This window comes from Cydia strobilella, chromosome 8 (assembly GCF_947568885.1).
Source record: "Cydia strobilella chromosome 8, ilCydStro3.1, whole genome shotgun sequence".
NCBI lineage: Eukaryota > Metazoa > Arthropoda > Insecta > Lepidoptera > Tortricidae > Cydia > Cydia strobilella.
The window spans coordinates 15,007,862-15,028,456 of record NC_086048.1 but is presented as its reverse complement, the minus strand read 5'-3'; the positions used below and the strand labels follow the sequence as shown (position 1 = coordinate 15,028,456).

Here is a 20,595-nt window from a genome sequence, read left to right as displayed (position 1 = left end):
GCCTTTTTTAGGGTTCCGTACTCAAAGGGTAAAAACGGGACCCTATTACTAAGACTCCGCTGTCCGTCTTTCTGTCACCAGGCTGTATCTCATGAACCGTGATAGCCAGACAGTCGAAATTTTCACAGATGATGTATTTTTGTTGCCGCTACAACAACAAATACTAATCGCCCTTGGTGGGCGAGTCCGACTCGCACTTGTCCGGTTTTTTAATTAAAAATGATTTTATTCCGAGATAGCCGTTTAGTAAATACAAGCCCAAAAACGGAATATCGTACTATAAGTCACAGGCTCACAGCCGTCACATGAAAAAAACAAACGTTAGATATGTTGTAGGTACATATAATGAGGATTTATATATTTTTTATTACATTTTATTCTCATTTAGAAGAAATAAACTATATAAAAGTAACAGTTTAGCCTAGCCCCTTAAATAATGAGATGCAGATGAAGAGCATTGCTCTCGCGAAATTCATCGTTTTTGTAGTCTTTTTAAATATGTCTGTGGAGTGTGGTATAGATATGTTTATGGTATAGCCTAATCGTAATCACTAATGCCTATATTTTCGAAACTGTCTTACAGTAGATCTTCTAATCAAAGCGTGGGTCAGCCTTGACCCTCCGACATTGATACATAGGTTTTGTCGCTGTTAAACTTCTGAAGTCAAAGAGATCTTTACTAAACTCAAATTACTCAAAGTAATTTGAACCTTGTTTACAGGTGTTACATTACACTTTTAAATGGAATCGCCAATGGTTGCGAGACTCCTGCCGCTGCCACTTAAATATAGATCGTATCTACTCTATAGAAGGTTCTAATTCCTTTGACTTTAGCAGGACACGTCCGGATCCAGCTGTTTTAATTTATGTATTTAAATCGTACTTTATAAACGAGCCAGAGGTCGAGGTGGTCACGCGATAGAAACATCAATTGATTATGGTCATATAAAAAAAATACGACTTGTTCCTTAGTCTTAGATTCATCGTAATGACTGACTGCAAGAAGTTATTAGGTATTTCTCATGAGTCATGACCTCAAAAAGTGTTAAGCTTAAAGTTCGTAAATTCAAGTCCAAAATTGACAGAAATTAACAGGCCATTTCGAGTTTTAGTTATTCGATCTCATTCCAATTGAAATTTTTTCAACCAGAAACGTCACTTTTAACACTGACAGATCAGTATCATATCAGGATCATATTAGAAACAGATTTAATAAAACTAGAATTGACCTGTAAGTCAAATGTCTTGCCTAAATATTAAAATCAATGTTGAAGCTTAGATTCTTGACATTTGCTGCAGCAATACAGCCAAAGTATATTCCTAGCTATTAGGAATAAGTATGTCAAATCCAAATTGATTTAAAGTCTAGTTACTAGTACGACAACTTTCTCGAACACTTCGGGCTTTAGACATTATTCAGTGAAAGTGATTCGTTACCCAACTCTTGCAGGACCAGTGAGACATAAACATTATCACGATTTCGAAGGTGTGTCACAAGCAAGATAAATAATAAGAGGGTTATTTTAAATGTTAAACTGAGTTGGAAGATTCCTTCCGTTACTACTGCTATGACGCCGGGGGGTCCCGGAGGGACACCCCGGGGAAAAAGGGGGTTGCCTGTGGCCAGAGGGGACACAGGTCTTGGAGAAAGTTAATTAAGTCGGTATAATAAGAGGGGTTATTCCATTCCGGTTAAAATCATTACGAGGATGTCAATACAGAAAGCACAGCGCGCCAGCGCACACTGTCTACACTGTTACTGGGCCTTAAAAGGGAATAGCGGGAATATTAGTGACAGAGAAAAATGCCCGCAATTTGCGAGCCCAGACCCAGACACTTAGTACGATCCAACCCCCTGCTCTGCCACTGCCAGACACTGTCAGACGCCGCTGTGAGTAGGTAGGTATTTATCGCAACGCACGAAGTTACGGGTGACGTAGGCGTAGGTTGTCTGTGTGTGTGTTTTTACTTACGTTCGTTTCATCGTTTTTTGAATTCTTCTGAGTAGACTTTTTCGTGATGGTTTCCTTTTGTTTAATCGTTTGTTGCCCATAATAACTTCGTTACAATATACCTAAATGTACACACAGTATATCACTAGGACACACAACAATCTTTACAAGTAACACTTATATTTGCAAGGTAAGTACAAAAAATCTTTTTTGTTTGGGAGACGTAGCACAGGTCCGTCTAGCATGAGCGCTCAGCGATCACTGTCACATTTCGAAAGAGTGACGGAGATAGAGCTTGCATGCCGTAAGTCGATATCTTGTTACGATAGAATTCGTTGATGTTTATTTAAAAATATTGCCTCAAATTATCGAAATTCGGAAGCTGTCAAATTACTATTTTAGTTATGATTGATTTTTCTCCTTTTTTGCTTCATAGTGTCACATAGTAAAAAAACAAGTAAAGTTGAAATAAAAATTCGAATTGGAGGTTACTTTGGAAATTAATTGTATCGAGCGAAGTGTATCGAAAGCTGTGCTATTAAAGATAATATAATCAAGAATTATATATACTTTTCCCACGTCTACAAATATGCATCAAATCAACGTTTCTTAGAAAAAATTGGATATTTCTTGGGGTATTTTTGCATATCTGGCTCAGGTCAGGAATCAGGAAACGGCATTAAAAAGAGAATTTGCTAAAAATTCCCACAAAGTTCTTTATAGGTAAATACAGTATTTTAATTAAAATGGCGATGTATTTTCTAAGTTCGGAGATATTGTTAGTGTAAAAGTATCTTCAGATAAGTACGATGGTAAATATAATCCATACTAATATCCATACTAATATTATAAATGCGAAAGTCTGTCTGTCTGTCTATCTGTCTGTCTGTCTGTGTGTTACCTCTTCACGCTTAAACCGCTGAACCGATTTAGTTGAAATTTGGTATACAGATAGTTTAAGTCCCGGGAAAGGACATAGGATACTTTTTATCCCAGAACTCACCCCTCAAGCGGGTGAAAAGGGGGGTGGAAATTTGTATGGGGAATCAATAACCGCTGAACCGATTTAGATGAAACTTGGTATGGGGATAGTTTGAGCTGTGGGAAAGGATATAGAATAACTTTTATTTCCGAAATCATCCCTTAAGGGTGTAAAAAATTGGATGGAATAGTGTGGACCAATTTGGGGGTGAAAAAGGGTGGATTAAAAAGCAGATTTGTTTAAGAATTAAGGTACCCAAATTACTAATTCCACGCAGACGAAGTCGCGGGCAAAAGCTAGTCCATGCTAATATTATAAATGCGAAAGTCTGTCTGTCTGTCTGTGTGTTTCCTCTTCACGCTTAAAACAGCTGAATCGATTTAGATGAAATTTGCCATAGAGATAGGTTGAGTCCCTGAGAAGGACATAGGATAGTTTTTATCCCGAAAATCATCCCTTAAGAAAGTTAAAAGCGGGGTGGAATTGAGATAATTAATGAAGTGTCTGCTAATTTGTGTGCATAATAAGCTCAAATTAAATAATTGCTATTAGATTTTCTCCAGGCGCTATTCTTACTCTAGCCGGGGTTTCCACGCAGACGAAGTCGCGGGCAAAAGCTAGTAATATTATAAATGCGAAAGTGTGTCTGTCTGTCTGTCTGTTACCTCTTCACGCTTTAACCGCTAAACCGATTTAGTTGAAATTTGGTATAGAGATAGTTTGAGTCCCGGGGAAGGACATAGGGTAGTTTTTATCCCAGAAATCATCCTTTAAGGAGGTGAAAAGGGGTGTGGAAGTTTGTATGGGAAATTGACAAAAAGCAGATTGGATAAAAATAAGCTACCCAAATTACTAACTCCACGCAGACGAACACGCGGGCAAAAACTAGTTATGTATAAATTGTACGTGTTGTTGATTCACGTTCTAATTCTAACCCTCGTCCTGTTGAACTCTGTTACTCAAGTAAAATCGGCGTCAGACATAATACTCATCCGAGACGCCTGAATCACACATTTCCTCGGATTTCCGTTATGTCTACAACACACTGACAGACTGCTTAAGATAGCAGTGCACACTGTGATTAACCCGGTGTCATGTTGCCTTTTTTCTTCCAAAGGTACGTGGGCATTGTCGCTAATGTTTTTCTCTCTTAGGAATTACAGTATTAGGTAACTAACTTTAAACCGACTGAAAGTAAGTCAAAAGTGTATACATATATACCTATCTATTTTATGTGGTTTTTATAAGGCCTTTAACATCTTGACAGATGATTTATATAGCGTCTGTATGCGAGGAACAACGACTCTCGTGACTGCATAAGCCGATGCGGGATTTGCGACCGCATTTGTGGCAGCTGAAGTAGGGAGCCATGTCGGCAGTAGCATCAGGTGGATTGTGCATCCGTGCGCGTTTACGAGCACGGTCTTGGAACCATGCGTTGTCGTGAATTTCGCGATCTGACGCGAGCTCCTCCCAGTGCCCCGATCGATGTTAAAAGCGACCTGTATATGTGTGTATGTATGAGGTTATAGACAATCATAAACTTTGCTCTTTGACAGTTGTCGATCTGAGGGTAGTGGGTACCTACTTTATAGGTTATCTTTACCGACATTATGAAACTGGTGCAAATTCATTCTTGCTTTCGCGTAAGTGTGAAGTGCACTTAAAAGATTGCAACACATTTCCAGCAAAAGAGATCGAAATATCGACGCGACGGTCTGACACCGATTACTCATGAGAAACCGCTTTGACTTTCCCTGTAACAATGGTAGAAAGTGACTTTTATCGCATAAATTATCGCGTGGAAATCGCGTACCTAATATTATCTACAATCGTACGGTAGATTAATTAATTATAATATGAGATTTTTGAGAAGAATAGAATAATCATGGTCCTATTAGTAAGTTTGTTACATTTTTAGGGTTCCGTACCTAAAGGGTAAAAACTGTTTGTCCGTCTGTATGACTGTCTGTCACCAGGCTGTATCTCATGAACCGTGATAGCTAAAAGACAATTAAAATTTTCCCAGATTTTGTATTTCTGTTGCCGCTATTACAACAAATACTAAAAACGGAATAAAATAAATATTTAAGTTGGGCTCCTATACAACAAACGTGATTTTTCTGCCGTTTTTTGTGTAATGGTACTGAACCCTTCGTGCGCGAGTCCGACTTTTTATGATATAGGAGGGAAACGAGCAGACGAATCGCCCGATGGAAGTAATTACCGTCTCCCATGGACACCTCCAACTCCAGAGGGGTTTCAAGTACGTTGCCGGTATTTAAGATGGGACTCATGGAAGTACGTCGTATGTCGTATCGGTATGTACCGTACATTTGTGTGCGTATTTAATGGGGTCGGGCTAATTGGGACTTTGAGAAAGCTCAGCTTTTATTCTTTACACCATAGTTTTAGTAGGTAAGTACTAATATTTTAAACAGATATATAGAAATATTCCTACGTTGTGTTCCTAATAATGTTATAAAATAATATGTGTTATAAAATATTATAAAGTCAATTTCGTTTAGGTTACAACAGTTCCACGTGACAGCATTTACGCAAAAACGACGTAATCCATAGCAATAAAAATCTGTATTGACACATCATCATATTCATCATTCACGTTCAATGATACGGGTTGTCAGGAAGAGATAAATCATGGCATGAACGTCAAACATTATGTGAGAATAAAACATCACTGCGATCATGTAACACGTCAAACACGTGCGCTTACGCAGATTAATGACAATATTTTGAGACAAAATATTTGAACGAAGTGTCAAACTTAGTAAGTGTATAATCATTTTTAGGGTTCCGTACCCAAAGGGTAAAACGAGACCCTATTCTAAGACTCCGCTTTTCGTCTGTCCGTCTGTCTGTCACCAGGCTGTATCTCATGAAACGTGATAGCTAGTCAGTTGAAATTTTCACAGATTATGTATTTCTGTAGCCGCTACAACAACAAATATTAAAAAGTACGGAACCCTCGGTGGGCGAGTCCGACTCGCACTTGTCCGTTTTTTTATTAACCTCATGATCCATATTTTTAGGCGGTTACGTCACTAATATTGTCATCCGTTTCCTATGATGGAGTCAATAGGTAAATTAAATTTTTAAAACGCAAATGTCGAACATTTGTGACGTTTTCAATCAAGAGGTAGGTACCACATTGTCGCTTACCATAAGGAAGAAAATTGCTTGTATGTTTATACGAAAAACCTGTCAGAGCGTCCTAATGGCAAGCGTCAATGTGGTACCTTTTGCTTAAAAACGACACATTTATTTAATTTTCGGCGATCATTCACTGAGTAGGTACTTGTGGTAATCTAGGAAAATAAGTACAAATTATATGTCCAAATAATTGAGATCAATTCAAAGCATAAATAAATAAATACGAGTAAGCATCTGCGCTGATAGAAAATCAGTAGGTATCTAATGGTCACGCGACGATTCTTTTCATAGGTACGCCCGTACGCCGCGGCGCGGCGCGCCCTGGCTGTGCGTAGAGTACCTACCTAGTATACCTATATATTTATCGCAATGCACGAAGTTACGCGCGACGTAGCTCGTAGGTAGGTACCTAATGATCATTTTAATACTTATATGGATAAAATAAAGTCTATTAGAATAGAACTTACTCGTTACTTTGAGCAAAGATAGATATAACTCCGTAATAGATGGATACAGTCTAAGGAAAAAACGTGCCTCGAAAATCAAGAAAATTTGATTCTCGTTCAGAGGGCGCTACTAGTTTTGGCCTACAGTCGTATAGATGGCGTTGACGGTTTCGTTTGTTATTTAACAATTTTAACGCATATCAGTGAAAGAACATGGGTCAAAATCGTAAAAATAATTAATGCAAATAAAAAAAAATCATTTATCTATATTTAAATACATTCTATCGTATTTTTATAAATATTCATTTTTAGTTTTAAAGTGTGTCGACAGATGGCAGTGAATTTACTGGGGTTACAAAATTTACTATGACAGTACCGCTCTAGTATAAGTTACTCTATGCTTTGAGTGTCAGCGGTTGATAAAATCGGAGATTCCATATTTTGCAGTCTGTAAATAAAGATAAATTGTAATTACCTACTGTTACGCAGCATAAGTCAAATAATTATACTCACTCGATGTAGTCCGAAGATGTATTATGTTGTTCGGCTGTAAAATTTTCCATTTTTATCCTTTTCCTAAAAAGAAAAAAAGAAAAAAGTTTAGACGTAGGTACGCCAGTCACGAGCTGAGATTCGAACCCTCGGCATTCGGCACGTTGGTCAAGGTCGCTTTTCCTACCGCTGAAACCACTGCACTACCAGTGCTTACTTTCAGTGTGAAATTCTAAACTATATGCATATTCAGGATTGTAATGTTTATTCATAGTAATTTAACAAATTTAACACATATCAGTGAAATAACATTGGTCAAAATCATATAAAAATAATAAATACAAATAAAAAAATTATTTATCCATTTATATATATATTCATATTTTGTTATTTTTATTCTTAGTTTTAATCGTGTGTCGATAGATGGCAGCAAATTTACCGTGAATTACTAATTTACTCTTTTAACTGCATAGTAAATAAAAATAATTACTTACGTTTGTTCCATTACTTTTTGCCTTCTTTGCAGTTGTCTTTTTCGAGAATTTTTCTTTTTATGCAATTGTTTGTTACCCATGATAACTTCGTAACAATAGGTATAAATGTTTTTGTGCACTCGGTATATCACTTTGACACCCAAATCACTCAACACAATTTTTACAAAAACACTGTAATACCAGGAAAGTCCAATAAAATTTTATATTCGTTTTGGGAAAACGTTGTACAGATCCGTCTAGCACGAGCGCTCAGCCATCACTGTCACATTTCGAACGAGGGACGGAGATAGAGCTTGCAGCCCGTAAGTCAATATCTTGTTGCGATAGAATTTGTCGATGTTTATTTATTTTAAAAATATTGCCTCAAATTATCGAAATTCGGAAGCTATGAAATTACTGTTTTAGTTATGATTGATTCTTCTCCATTTTGTGTTTCATAGTGTCACAAAGTAAAATAACGAGTAAAGTAAGAGTAAAAATTCGAGTTGGTTACTTTGGGAATAAATTGTATCGAGCGAAGTGTTATGAATCGTGTATCGACCGCTATGATATGAAAGATAATATAATCAAGAATTACATATATCCTTCTCACGTCTAAAAATTTCAACGTTTCTTCGAAAAATAGGAAAATCTATGGGGTATTTTTGCACATCTGGCAAAAATCGAACTGACACCGTTGCTGAAGTACTGGTCCTACAACATTTTTTGTAATAATTCACAAACTGTTAAAATATGTATGTGTGTGTATATAAAAACTTTCAGTTTAGACTATTAAATGGCAGTTAAATATTGACAACACCAGCATAAACATATTTAGCGCCACTTGCACCATCCCAAAAATTGGGGTTAACCGGTTAAACCGTTAACCTAGTGTCAAATTGTACTGGTAACCATGGTAACTCCAGGTTTAACCGGTTAATCCCGGGTTAGTGGGCTAGATTGCGCCAGCTGTGGTCACGAATGACTGACGTCCCAGCAAAATGTCAACGGAGATACCTAAGGGTAAATACTCGTATACTAAATATATCCCGTTCTCATCACTAAATATGTGAACAAAACGCGAGTTTAAAATGTTATACCATTACCCGTACACGTACGTACGTATGAGTCACTGACAGTGTCTAAACTGACATTTACTATAACGTCTACGTGTAGTCTACGTAATTTACTATCGCGCGCAATGATATGTCAGTACGAGCGAGATGCATAGAAAGTAAGTTACATTTACAAGTACGCTAGCGTTTATGTCAGTACCGAACTGATGGTAGCCGTACAGCGTACGCACAAACTTATATAAAACCAGGACATTTATGTTATGGTGTTGCCAAATGTATTTGAATGTACTTACGTTCCCGTTCCGCGAATGGTCACTGCCGCTGACCGTTTCTCCTAAGTGCCAAAACGACCTACTTTTGACCAGTGGATATACGACCTTAACGGGACACGGCTGTAATTACTTCATGGAAGCAGTGGGTGGCCTGGTTTATTTAACGAAGCCGCAAGGGCAGTTTAGTACCTACCTAAAAAATTTGTTTGGGTTTCGATGTACTACTTACGAGACTTAATGCTTGGTCGTAAGTATCCAAAATTCAAATAATACGAATAAGAATAAATTATGTCATCGAGGGGGTGTACTTCCTTTTTGGCGAAATTTATTTCGCCAAATTTCTCTTGACAACCAACTTTTCGCCAAAGTTTCATTTGGCAAACCAAACGTTGGCATAACCTTACTTCGCAACCATTTCATTCCCCCCCCCCCCCCCCATACTTGCGAAATGAAAATGACGTAAGTACTAGGTTGGATTATGTAAATTTGCGAAATGAAATTTCGCCCAACTAAAAATATGGGATAAATAGTTTGGGAACTGAAAGTTTGTCAAGTAATTTTTGCCGAAATATCAGTAAACCCATCGAAGGGCTTTTAAAATTTTTAATTTTAAGTAGATGACATTTGAGCCACAGTAAAGATCAATTACATATTAAGTGCACTCTTTTATTTTTCGACAAGTGCATGTGAATCATGTGATAAATTGGTAGTGCTTGCAACTTTAGGATATCATATCTGGTATCTATTTAGCTTAAACCACACGTTTGGGTATCGAAGAAATACGGGCCACTTGCAGCATCTACTAACCCGGAGTTAACCGGTTAAATCTGGAGTGACCATGGTTACCAGTACAATTTGACACTGGATTAACGGTTTAACCGGTTAACCCCGGGTTAGTGGGATGGTGCAACTGGTGCAAGTGGCGCTAGACGCAAGTATTGCAAATTAATGTTGTCATGTCTTATGCTCTGAAAGTGAGTCGTTGTTGTTCTAAAAACTGTGCAGAAAATGATACGATTCTGCTCTAGAGCACATGTGCTTTCTACTGTACTGTACTTTTATTTTATTTTATTATTATTACGAGCCTATTGTGTCCCACTGCTGGGCAAAGGCCTCCCCCCTCTTCTTCCACTCCTCCCGGTTTTGAGCTACATCTGGCCAGTCGCTCAAAAAGGAGTCCAAGTTATCCCGCCATCGCCGACGAGGTCTGCCGGATCCCCGGTTTGACTCATGGGGCACCCACTCTGTGGTTATTTTGGCCCACAAGTCATTCGGCATGCGGCAGACATGACCAGCCCAGTCCCACTTTAACTTGTCCGCTTTCCGAGCTACATCTATTATTTGGGTTTTAGAGCGCAGCGTGGTGTTCCGGATGCGATCCCCGAGTTTCACACCTAATATGCTGCGCTCCATACCTCTCTGACAAACCCCGAGTTTGGACTTCTGAGCTTCCGTCAAAGACCAAGTCTGAGCACCGTAGGTGAGGACTGGAAGTATGCACTTTTTTTATATGAGAAGTAATTAATTTTGGTTTTAAATGGATTTGTTATACAATTCCCATACTGATAATAACTCCCCCATTCCATAAATAACGAGAAGAATATAAAAATTTATACTTGGTCATGTTTTTAAAATAACACATGCATTTTACTTTCTCGTATTCGAAGTGAAAAGTCGTTTTTAACTCGGGTGAAACTGGTGAAAGGCATCATTTCAGCCTCTGACTATTATCGCTCTCACTGCGTTCGAGCGCCAAACTACCTCGGCACAGTACCTACCTTTCATCCCTTGGTTAACAATCTACTATTGTATTTTTTGACTAAGTTGGAGGGCGTATTTGGACTGGGAACCACTCGGATGTGAACATGCATATACGGCTGCACAAAGAACAGGAGAAATGTACTAACAGATGTCAGTTGAAAACATTAAGAATACGTCCTAAACGACAGACGTGACCGCAACGTCATTTTAGCCTTGCCACCAAACGTGTCTGTTGAGTGTCACGTGTGTTACGATTTACGATTACGTCCGGGCACTTTGATTGGCTGCGATAATATGCGTGAAGCAATTTGTACTCAATCGTTTTAATAAGGCAGAGCGGGTACCTTTCATTTGTTGTTGTTTTTATACTCACGACTTGATGCCCGCTTGATGGTTACAGTGTCTGGCAGCTGTTCTCGCATTTCATTTCAATTCATTGACAATAAAACAATTCTGAAATAGGTTTCATACCTTTGACAAATAGCCATATTTTTTCTTTTCAACTGTTTGAGTTCTCGTTTATCTCGTTAACAAACGTGTAACTTCAATTTAATTGCGAAAACACTTGTGAACCAAATTAAATCCTCACTTTTCTTACCTCACTTAATTTTTCAAAAAAAAAACTTTTTTCAACACACTTGCTCAGAACCGTTTTTATTCCACCGATTTTTGGCTCATAATCCTAGATATTAAACACGCGTGCTTTTTCAGTATATTATAACACTCGTGCTTTTTCATTATATTATCCGACTGACTTTGTATGAACGACGTGGCGGGCTGGCCTAGGGGTTCATGGCGTTAGCCGCGATAGCTAAAGACGCCGGTTCGAATCCGGCCTTCACCACGGGAGGGCTTCGTCACTTTTTCTTTAATATAGACATCTATTACAGTTTTTAATTAAAATTTGATTAATATGAAAGTTTCTTTTTTTTTCCTCGCAAGTGTGTTGAAAAACGTCGTATGAAACGCGTGTGCATTGGTCATTACACACATCGGCTTTCTTATCGCGCGCTCGCTTACAACTCGCGCGCACAATATCGCCTCGTCTATATTGAGCAACTTAGCACACTTTTGTATCACAATGTACTATTCGAATGTTTATTTGTACCTGCACCGTGTTTGATAGCATAGTGTGGAAGTACGAGTAATAACTAAACGTAATAATTTCATTTTCAATGCTTTTGCATCTTTGTGATCTTACGTAAGAACCGTGAAGACCCCCTCCCACCCCTTTGTAAGAAAAAAATAAGACGTTCGACCCCGATTTCCGAGCGATTTCATCAAATCGTTATTGGGAACGTTTATATGAATGAAAATATAATGAACGCATATTTTTTTCATTTTACCAAATCAAGTGGTTTTTGTTTAAAAACTGCTTAAGTAAACCCAATTTGGTGTGGTCAACGTCTTAACACGAACTAATTGGTTTACGAATTCGTGCTACCGAGGTTCCACTGTAATATTTTAATGGAATCATTGCTAACTTGCATTTATTCCGCTAACAAGGTTACACGTGGAACGCCATTTTGCAGAATAGGCCAGTTTAGTTGCCATACGGAATAATACTGGCTTGAGATGATTTCATATTACATCATAAAATATGCTGCCATATGTATAATCTGGGTGGGCTTGCTGACTGAGAATAAAATAAGTTGTTGCATAAATAAATATAATTCTTTGGGAACAATCTTATGGCTCCTCTACTCGATGGACCATCATAGTGGCCCACAGATGGGCCAGCGTGTAGAGAGGGTAGTGGTGTCGGATGGCTTATGGCGCGGCGGGATGGGCTCTGGGACTCTCTCTACACGCTGGCCCATCCGTGGGCCACTATGATGGTCCATCGTGTAGTAGCCATTACACAAATTGACCTAGCCCCAAACTAAAGCAGCGTACTACGTACTGTTCCTACATATATTTTTAGTAATAATGATTTATTAAATTTATATATAAATAGTATTGTCTTCGGTTACCGCGATAGTTACTCATGAAATAAAACTATGAAAACGGATTATATCGCGTATATTGAAGTTATAATACATCCCGACGTTTCGAACTCTTTACAGCGTTCGTGACCCGTTGACCACGAACGCTGTAAAGAGTTCGAAACGTCGGGATGTATTATAAATTCAATATACGCGATATAATCCGTTTTCATAGTTTTATTTCATTATATATAAATACATAATTAATATCTTACATTTTACTTCCTTCTGACATCCGATATCGGATGTGAAAACTCTCTTAGTGTCACTACCGACTAGGCCAGGAGACCTTTAAAATTTATGATTCACAAACAATTGCAAATTAATCTTAAAGATCTTAAATGTATGCACATTTCATATTGCCTGCGGAGCAAAATACTTGACAGGCATTCTAAAAATAACCAGAGGTTTTTTTGGGTCTCATCCTGCTCAAAATTTAATCCTATATGGGACTATAGTCACAGAATAAATAATAGTACTAGGTACAGAAGATTCACTCTCTAACAAAACGCGTCTATTACGACAGATATGACCGCTAGGTGGCGCAAGCGCGAACAAGCTCCCGTTCCGTAGCGGTGCGCGGCAATGCCGGCAATTACTATGGCTAGACCCCAGAATTGGGGGCGGCCGCATGTACTTGTAGCGGCGCGACGAAATCGCGGAGTGAGTCACGCCTGCTATAGTCCGATATAGGATTAAATTTTAGCAGGATGAGACCCAAAAAAGCCTCTGGTAATTTTACAATCCCTGTCAAGTATTTTTTTAGGGTTCCGTACCGTAAAAACGGAACCCTAGCTATTACTAAGACTCCGCTGTCCGTCTGTCCGTCCGTCTGTCCGTCTGTTTGTCACCAGGCTGTATCTCATGAACCGTGATAGCTAGACAGTTGAAATTTTCACAGATGATGTATTTCTGTTGCCGCTATAACAACAAATATAAAACAGAATAATATAAATATTTAAATGGGGCTCCCATACAACAAACGTGATTTTTTTGCTGTTTTTTCCGTAATGGTACGGAACCCTTCGTGCGCGAGTCCGACTCGCACTTGGCCGGTTTTTTTATAATACCTGCACACCTGACGAATAATCTTCAGGCCTGTAATCTCGCTCCTAAGTCCTAAGGCAAAAAACCTTAAAACCACATGCCGGCAGACACCCCGAGACACCTCGAGACAGGCCGAGAACGTCGTCTCGCTCTTACTCGTCTCGTCTCGCCGGTCTCCGATTGGGTCGGATTTAGGGTTACCAGATGTCAGGAATTTTCCTGACTTGTCAGGAATTTTCGCCTTTTGCCAGGAATGCGGACGGAACACGAAAATGTCAGGATTTTTTTTAATGAATTGGCTTTTTTATAAAGGTACCTTTTTATTACAGTACTTTAATTAATCCGAAACAATGTAAAAAAATGATAAATGAGATCCACTCAACTTAATCAATAACTTCTTAATTACTCATTATCAAATCTTTACTCAGGCACTCGAAATCATGTCTAATATTCGCATTTGCAAAGATAACAATATACTTAATAAGATAAGAACTAGGTGTCAGGAAAAATATAAAAATTATCGCAATTCAGGAATTTTCTCAGGAAATTCAAAATTTGTATCTAACCCTTTTTTTGTAGGTAACCCTAGTCGGAGCAGTGACGAGTGTGTGTGTACACCCCGCGTCATAATCGTCATATAGGTAAAATTCACCTCAACTGAAGTCGGGGCGCGTCTGCCTACAGGAATTTTAACTTTATTAATAGTTATTACAGTATATATTTAAATGGCAGCTCCATCAGCCACGAGCGCGTGGCGCGTTACGGAACTGCCATTTAAATTTAGAATCAATATCCATAGTTACAAGGTTCAAATTCCTTTGGCTATCGTTAAACGCGCACCAAGCCCCCTAAGGGCCTACCGCGAACACCAAAGTTCAAAAATTGCGGTCGTCTCTCACTTACTCCAATTAATGACAGAGAAAGATGACTGGAATTTGCAAACTTCGGTGTTCGCGGTAGGCCCTGACTCAAAGCCGCTCGATGCGAATCGTATTATATTATAAAATTTTTTCGCTATCCCAAGGATCGGCCGTAAAAAAACCGCTCGGGTGAAACGACCGCGCGGAGCAAGATACCTGACGAGGGGTCATCAGCCGCCATGACTGTCTAGTCTAGTCATCTAGTCAGAATAGTGTTCATATTCATTTTATGCATAAAGTTAATTTAAATCAAAATAGTAAGTCAAGTTCAAGTACATGCATAACTCATCTGGTTGTTATGTTAGTGCCAGTGGCATGGGCATTGTAATGCAGGGGATGGAAGTTATGTGACGAGAAAGGTATTAGAAAGGTAAGAGGAAAGTAAAACCAGAAAAAATGCCATTGATATACTTCCAGGGGGCCTTCGACGCTGAAGGTTGTCGTTAGTTTTTATTTTTCTTGATCCCCTATTTCTGTTTTGTAATATACGAATTACATACTAGATGATTGCGTGATCGAACTTTTAAAGTTTTGGTTAGATGTGCCCTTGTAAATATAGTCTAGTTTCTGTGTAAAATTTTTAGGGCATTTGCCACTAAAACATGTAAAAATTCAATAATTTTGCGTTAGCCTCCTTTTAAGCTAACGAACATTCGTCATTCCTCTTTCACGCACGGCGGCAGACTGGCTGAGCGGTGCTTACGAGAAAGAGACGCTCTGACACTGCGGCGCATGTGGGACAGAGATGGCATCTACCGTCAGCTGTGGATTTACGGACGTAAGCTTCAAATGAAAAATTACGTGAATTTATATTTTTCAATGTTTTGATAACATTTAAATCTGACAAATCTAAAATCTTAACGTTTCACTTGAATCACACTTGAATATATAGTAAAATAAGATTTTGTACACGTTAATTCTTACCAAAAAAGATAATACTTACAAAAAACGTAGAAGTAAAAGTGCCGAAGCAAGAGTAAAAGTATTTCTTTTATAAGTACCTAAGTACATAACATATTCCTATGAATAAAGAAAACATTTAAAATATTAACTTACTGTCTTACTGCTTGAGCTATAATGGTCATCCTCCTCATATGCTCCCTTAATCGCTTCTTATATTTAATAGGTCTCTTTTTCTTCACCATACTGATAACAATATCTATGTTAATGAATACTAGGAAATTGTTTTAAATTTTTTACTCATAAGAATTTGGCTGCGAAATAACCATGCGTCCGCCGTCCACTTCAACGCACAGCAGCTGACTAGGCGGGGCGAGTGGTGGTGCTTATGAGAGAAAGAGACACATTTTTAATCTCGCGCATGACTGAAAGAGATGACATCTGATCTCAGTTCAGTTAGCAACGCTATCACGCCAGGGCCGGATCTAGGGTAGAGCGAGTGAAGCGGCCGCTCTAGGCGCCGGATGGCAAGGGGGGCGCCAAATGGCAAATAAGAAAAAAAAAAATAAGTTTTAAACTTTTAAAAGACGCGTGTGGCGCGGGCTCAAAATACGCTTGGAGTGGCGTGACAGCTGGATTTCGTTCTACCCTGATGAAGGACTCGGGCCGGCACTGTATCACGCTATGACCGAACTTTCAAAATGCCGGTGTATTTTGCCATGTAGGATATGGATGCTTGCCAATTTTAATAAATAAAAACTTTTTCACCTCAGCAGCTCGAACAAGCCTACTTTCGTCACTCCCTGGAGTGAGGTAAGTGCGACTTTCCTCACCCCAGGGAGTGAAACAATGTAGCTTTTTAATTTAGTGAATGCCATGAACTGCCACTTCATACTTCTATTACATTTTTTTTTTCTCTGTATGATTCTGTGTAATTCGAAATACATTTTAACCTTTAATATGTTCTCACTACTGAGGTGAAAAATTATATGTGCATCACGAGAGCAAAATTATTTTACATCTCGTGTTTTTGAGTCCCTCGCTACGCTCAAGATTCTAACTTAGAATCACTCGCTTCGCTCGTGATTCAATTATAGAATCTTTCGCTTTCTCGAGACTCAAAATAAACACTCGCAAGAAAAACCAACTTTCCTCTCTTGTTGCACAAATAACTATTGTTTTTACCACGTTGCTAATCCGCACGCGCTTAGATCCTACGGGAAAAGCAAGCCTTAACAGGTTTTTTTATATATTTAATATTCAAATTTCCCATACAAAAAGTAATATATAGTTATTTTCGATACAAGTGCGGAAAAGAGGAAATTCGAAACGAGTGGCGATAAATTAAAACACGACCGCAGGGAGTGTTTTAAATCGACACGAGTTGCGAATTACCTTTTCGCACGTGTATCGAACAACGTTTTACAGTACATATGGCCCATTAAACTGTCGGCAAATGCACGAAAAGTGCACTTTACGCACTAGTGCGAGAAAGTAGCACCATATGTACTGTAAATGTTATATGTATAATATGTATGTTTCTTTTCGCATGGGCACATAAGCGTCGTCTCAAGGTTTGAAGGGGTATTAAAATTAAAAATTAAGGGTATTAAAATTTGTAAATAGTTCAGTACCTAGTATTAAGATTGTTGCAGTGCCCTAACGGGGTATCATGTACCTACTTCAAAATGTTTTGTACCATCCTCTGTAATGAACATGATCGCAATAAAGATATATGAAATGAAATGAAATGAAAAACCTTTTAATAGTATGGAATGAAGTAACTAACATTTTTTGCACTTGATAAATGACATTTACTATTAAAGCCAAGGAAAAATCCAAACATAGAAGCAGAAATATATAAAACAAGGCAAATTACTCGTAATATTTCCGCAATAATAAAACGTACCTACTAATACTAATGTATATTTATATTCTTACGTTACTTGGTATTTATGATATATAAATATTAAAGGGTTCTATTAAGTTTTATGCTAAATTAATTCAATAATTCAAAATTATTGAGAATAATAAGAACGGCAGCTTGGAATACCTATTAGGCTATAGAGGTAAAATTGTTGAAATTAATTGTTACATTATTGTGAAACCTAAATATATGAATTTTATTTTATGATTAGAAAATTAATGTCGACTAATGATCAAATTATATTACGGAAATAATATCGTAGAATTAGGTATGTGATAGGTATATGGCACGATGATCAAGTTTTTATACTAAACTTGTGACGAGTCAAATTACTGTATTGTGTTACCTCATAAAACCACATCACTTCACTTACTATTCACGTGTAAGGAAAATAAACAAATTGTGTAGGTAAAGAGACACTTTTAATAGAAAAACCACACACTATTCTTAGTAAAGTTGTTAATATAAACGTTATAAGAGGACAGTGGACGACCGCTTCTCCATACAAACGAAATTCAATTTTTAAATAAAAAAAATTGAAAAATCAAAATCATAGATTAATATAGGTACATCAAATTGCGTTAAAGTAAGTAAAATAACTTCTATAATGTTAATATCCAGAGAAGAAAATGGGGTCTATATACGTTTGTATGCGCCTTAATGGCTCCTCTACACGATGGCCCAGCGTAGGCCAGTCGAAGTGACAAAACAAAACGATGTTTGACAGAATCACGAATCACGTTATCCTTGTCTGACTGTCGTCCGCAGTCATATACATAGTATATACAAGTAGTTATAGACGCGCCACCGAGCGACCGGGGGTAAGAGAAAAAATATTCATATAAAATGTGGGCAGCATAGGATTTTTTCTCTTTCACTCTTATAAATTTCGGTATTTCGCCATCGCCTCCTACCTATGATGCCACCAGGTCGGTGATAAGGACAAAGCATGGCACTATTTTCTCTTTCCTCTTATAGGAATCGCAATAAGACTATCTTTCTCTATCAAAGAGTGTTAGGCCCTTGTCCGCAGTCGTGCGCCGAGCCTTTTTTTTTTGTTGATAATGACCTGGGGTTAGTTACAGGTTGCGGTATGAGTGAGTCAGTGTCGCGGTCAGAAGGTGCCGCGACACTGCCAAGAAAGAAAGGAGTAAGAGAAAGAGAGTATGGAAGAGTGAAAGATGATAGAGAAATGAATAGAGGAGAGTAGTTAACAAAATGTAGTAGCAAAAAAACTAATGACGCTATATAATAGTTAGTTAGTTTTGCTGGGCATTTTCCGCAAATCGACATCCAAATGTGCCTATTTTGCGTGAAACGAGGTAGCGCTACTCTAGCCACCCCAGCTCCTCCACGAAGCCTAGCAAAGTCTTCAGGTTGCTAGTTGCCTCTTTTAGTGTGCATGGATTACCTAGGTATTTGCTCCTATACACTTCTACCTGTTTACAGTCTAGGAGAATATGTTTTGTTGTTTCTTCTTCTTCCATGCACGCTCTGCACATGGGGCTATCAGTTTTACCCATATGCTATATAATCTAAAGCAACAAATTAGTGCCCCAACTACTGAGTGAAATACCACTGGCATTACTAAGGCCTCATTCTCACTAGCGCTTTTTCAACGCGCGTTATAAAGTTTGAATAACACAAATGGAAACATGTGTATTTATTCACACGGTGGCGGTAGCGCTTTTTATCAAGCGTTGTTGGATTTTCAACTTTAAGCCTTGGTCTTTAAATCGAATTTAGCGTGCGGGCAGATTCAAGCGCTTTTAACCGCGCGTTGAAAAAGCGCTCGTGTGTAGGGTCACTTACATTATTACTTTAAAATAATGCGGTTATATAATAAGATCACGTTCGCCTTTCACGCGTGTAGTTAGTATCGTACCGATATATAATGTTTAAAAGTTTTGTTTTCATTTTGTTTGTTTTGAGAAACCAATAATAGAAAGCACGTATTGCCAATATTATGTAACTTCTGTGTTACTATTACTTTGTGATCCTAAAGCAATATTGCATAGAATTAATATTATAAAACGGCAATTTGTTCTTAATCATTGTTGTTTTGAAGGTTTGGCAGTGGAAAAAAACGTTTATTTACTGGACATATGTCTGAAAAATATTCAGTGTTGCCAGTGGCATATATAATCTGTGCCAGTGGTACGCTGCCAAAATTCAATAACCCTGCTTGACTAGATCGTCGGTCCTTATAAAAAACAGTAGGTAATTTATTTATCAGTGATTTTGCGCTTATGTACCTACATTTCAATAAGTTAATAAATTTGGTTCAGGTAAAGTATGTATGTAGCAATACAAATATGTAAGGAAGGAAAATAATACACAGTGGCTGGAATTCACAGTAGGCACTGATCATTTCTGTACACTACCAACATGGAAATCCCAGCGCGGTTTAAATATCGTAAAATTGAATGAGATACAAATATTCTCATGAATCCAGTGCCCACGAATAGATGTTGTTGCCAGTATATTACACTATCAAAGTACTTAAGTCCGGTTTACATTCGCATGCTCGCGGCTCGGCTCGTGGCTCGCACGCGAATTGACGCGAATGTCAACCGGACTTTATACTTAACAACTTACTACTTTAAATATACTTCTACCAGCACCGTGCCCTCATTGCAGGCTTGCACCGGTATCGATCCGGTCTTCCCCGCCTTATCGATTTGTACGGCCCGCAAATTAACGCGGTACAATTGGCGCAAGTAGTACGGTGCCCGTTAGGCACGCACCAGTTAACGATGCAGTTTTCGTGGGCACGATGGACTTAAATGAAACTTTTGTGCAGACATTGTTATTATTGCTGAAAACCTATTTAATTTACTTATACAAGTACATACCACACACGACATGTGCTATTATAGACATTGCACATGTACGGCTGAACGAACGAAGCTAATTTTGTTTAAAACGCAGTTTTTTCGGGAACATAGGTTGAGCGACTTTACAATGTTTTATCTTGCTATTGCTATGCTACTACTATCCTTAAATAGAATAAAATGGAATATATCTAAATAAGCGTTAATATTTAAGTCAACAATATGCATTACTATCTTTAATTATTTAATACTACGACGTTTGAGTGGATGTTTTCAATGAATTCGCTACGTTTCCATTACAATTATTATGCTTATAAAACTACGACCAATTTAAATTAAAAATATAACAGTATCCAC

At 38.1% G+C, this 20,595-nt stretch overlaps 3 protein-coding genes across 7 annotated transcripts in view; 2 read left to right on the top strand and 1 right to left on the bottom strand.

The window, feature by feature from the left end:
• LOC134743793 (uncharacterized) overlaps nt 1–20,595 on the top strand; it is a 427,044-nt gene that overhangs the window by 300,047 nt on the left and 106,402 nt on the right. The window lies entirely within an intron of this gene.
• Nucleotides 1–20,595, top strand: part of LOC134743784 (uncharacterized) — a 287,723-nt gene that overhangs the window by 236,269 nt on the left and 30,859 nt on the right. The gene's annotated exons all lie outside the window — the stretch shown is intronic.
• LOC134743773 (uncharacterized) overlaps nt 1–20,595 on the bottom strand; it is a 41,292-nt gene that overhangs the window by 14,762 nt on the left and 5,935 nt on the right. The window contains exon 1 of one of the 3 annotated variants that reach the window (XM_063677426.1): nt 1,974–2,049. The exons of the other annotated variants lie outside the window; for them this stretch is intronic. Coding sequence (XP_063533496.1) covers nt 1,974–1,984 — 11 coding nt within the window. The 5' untranslated portion in view covers nt 1,985–2,049. Of the gene's footprint in view, nt 1–1,973; nt 2,050–20,595 lie in introns of those variants that run through there. 3 annotated transcript variants of the gene reach the window in all.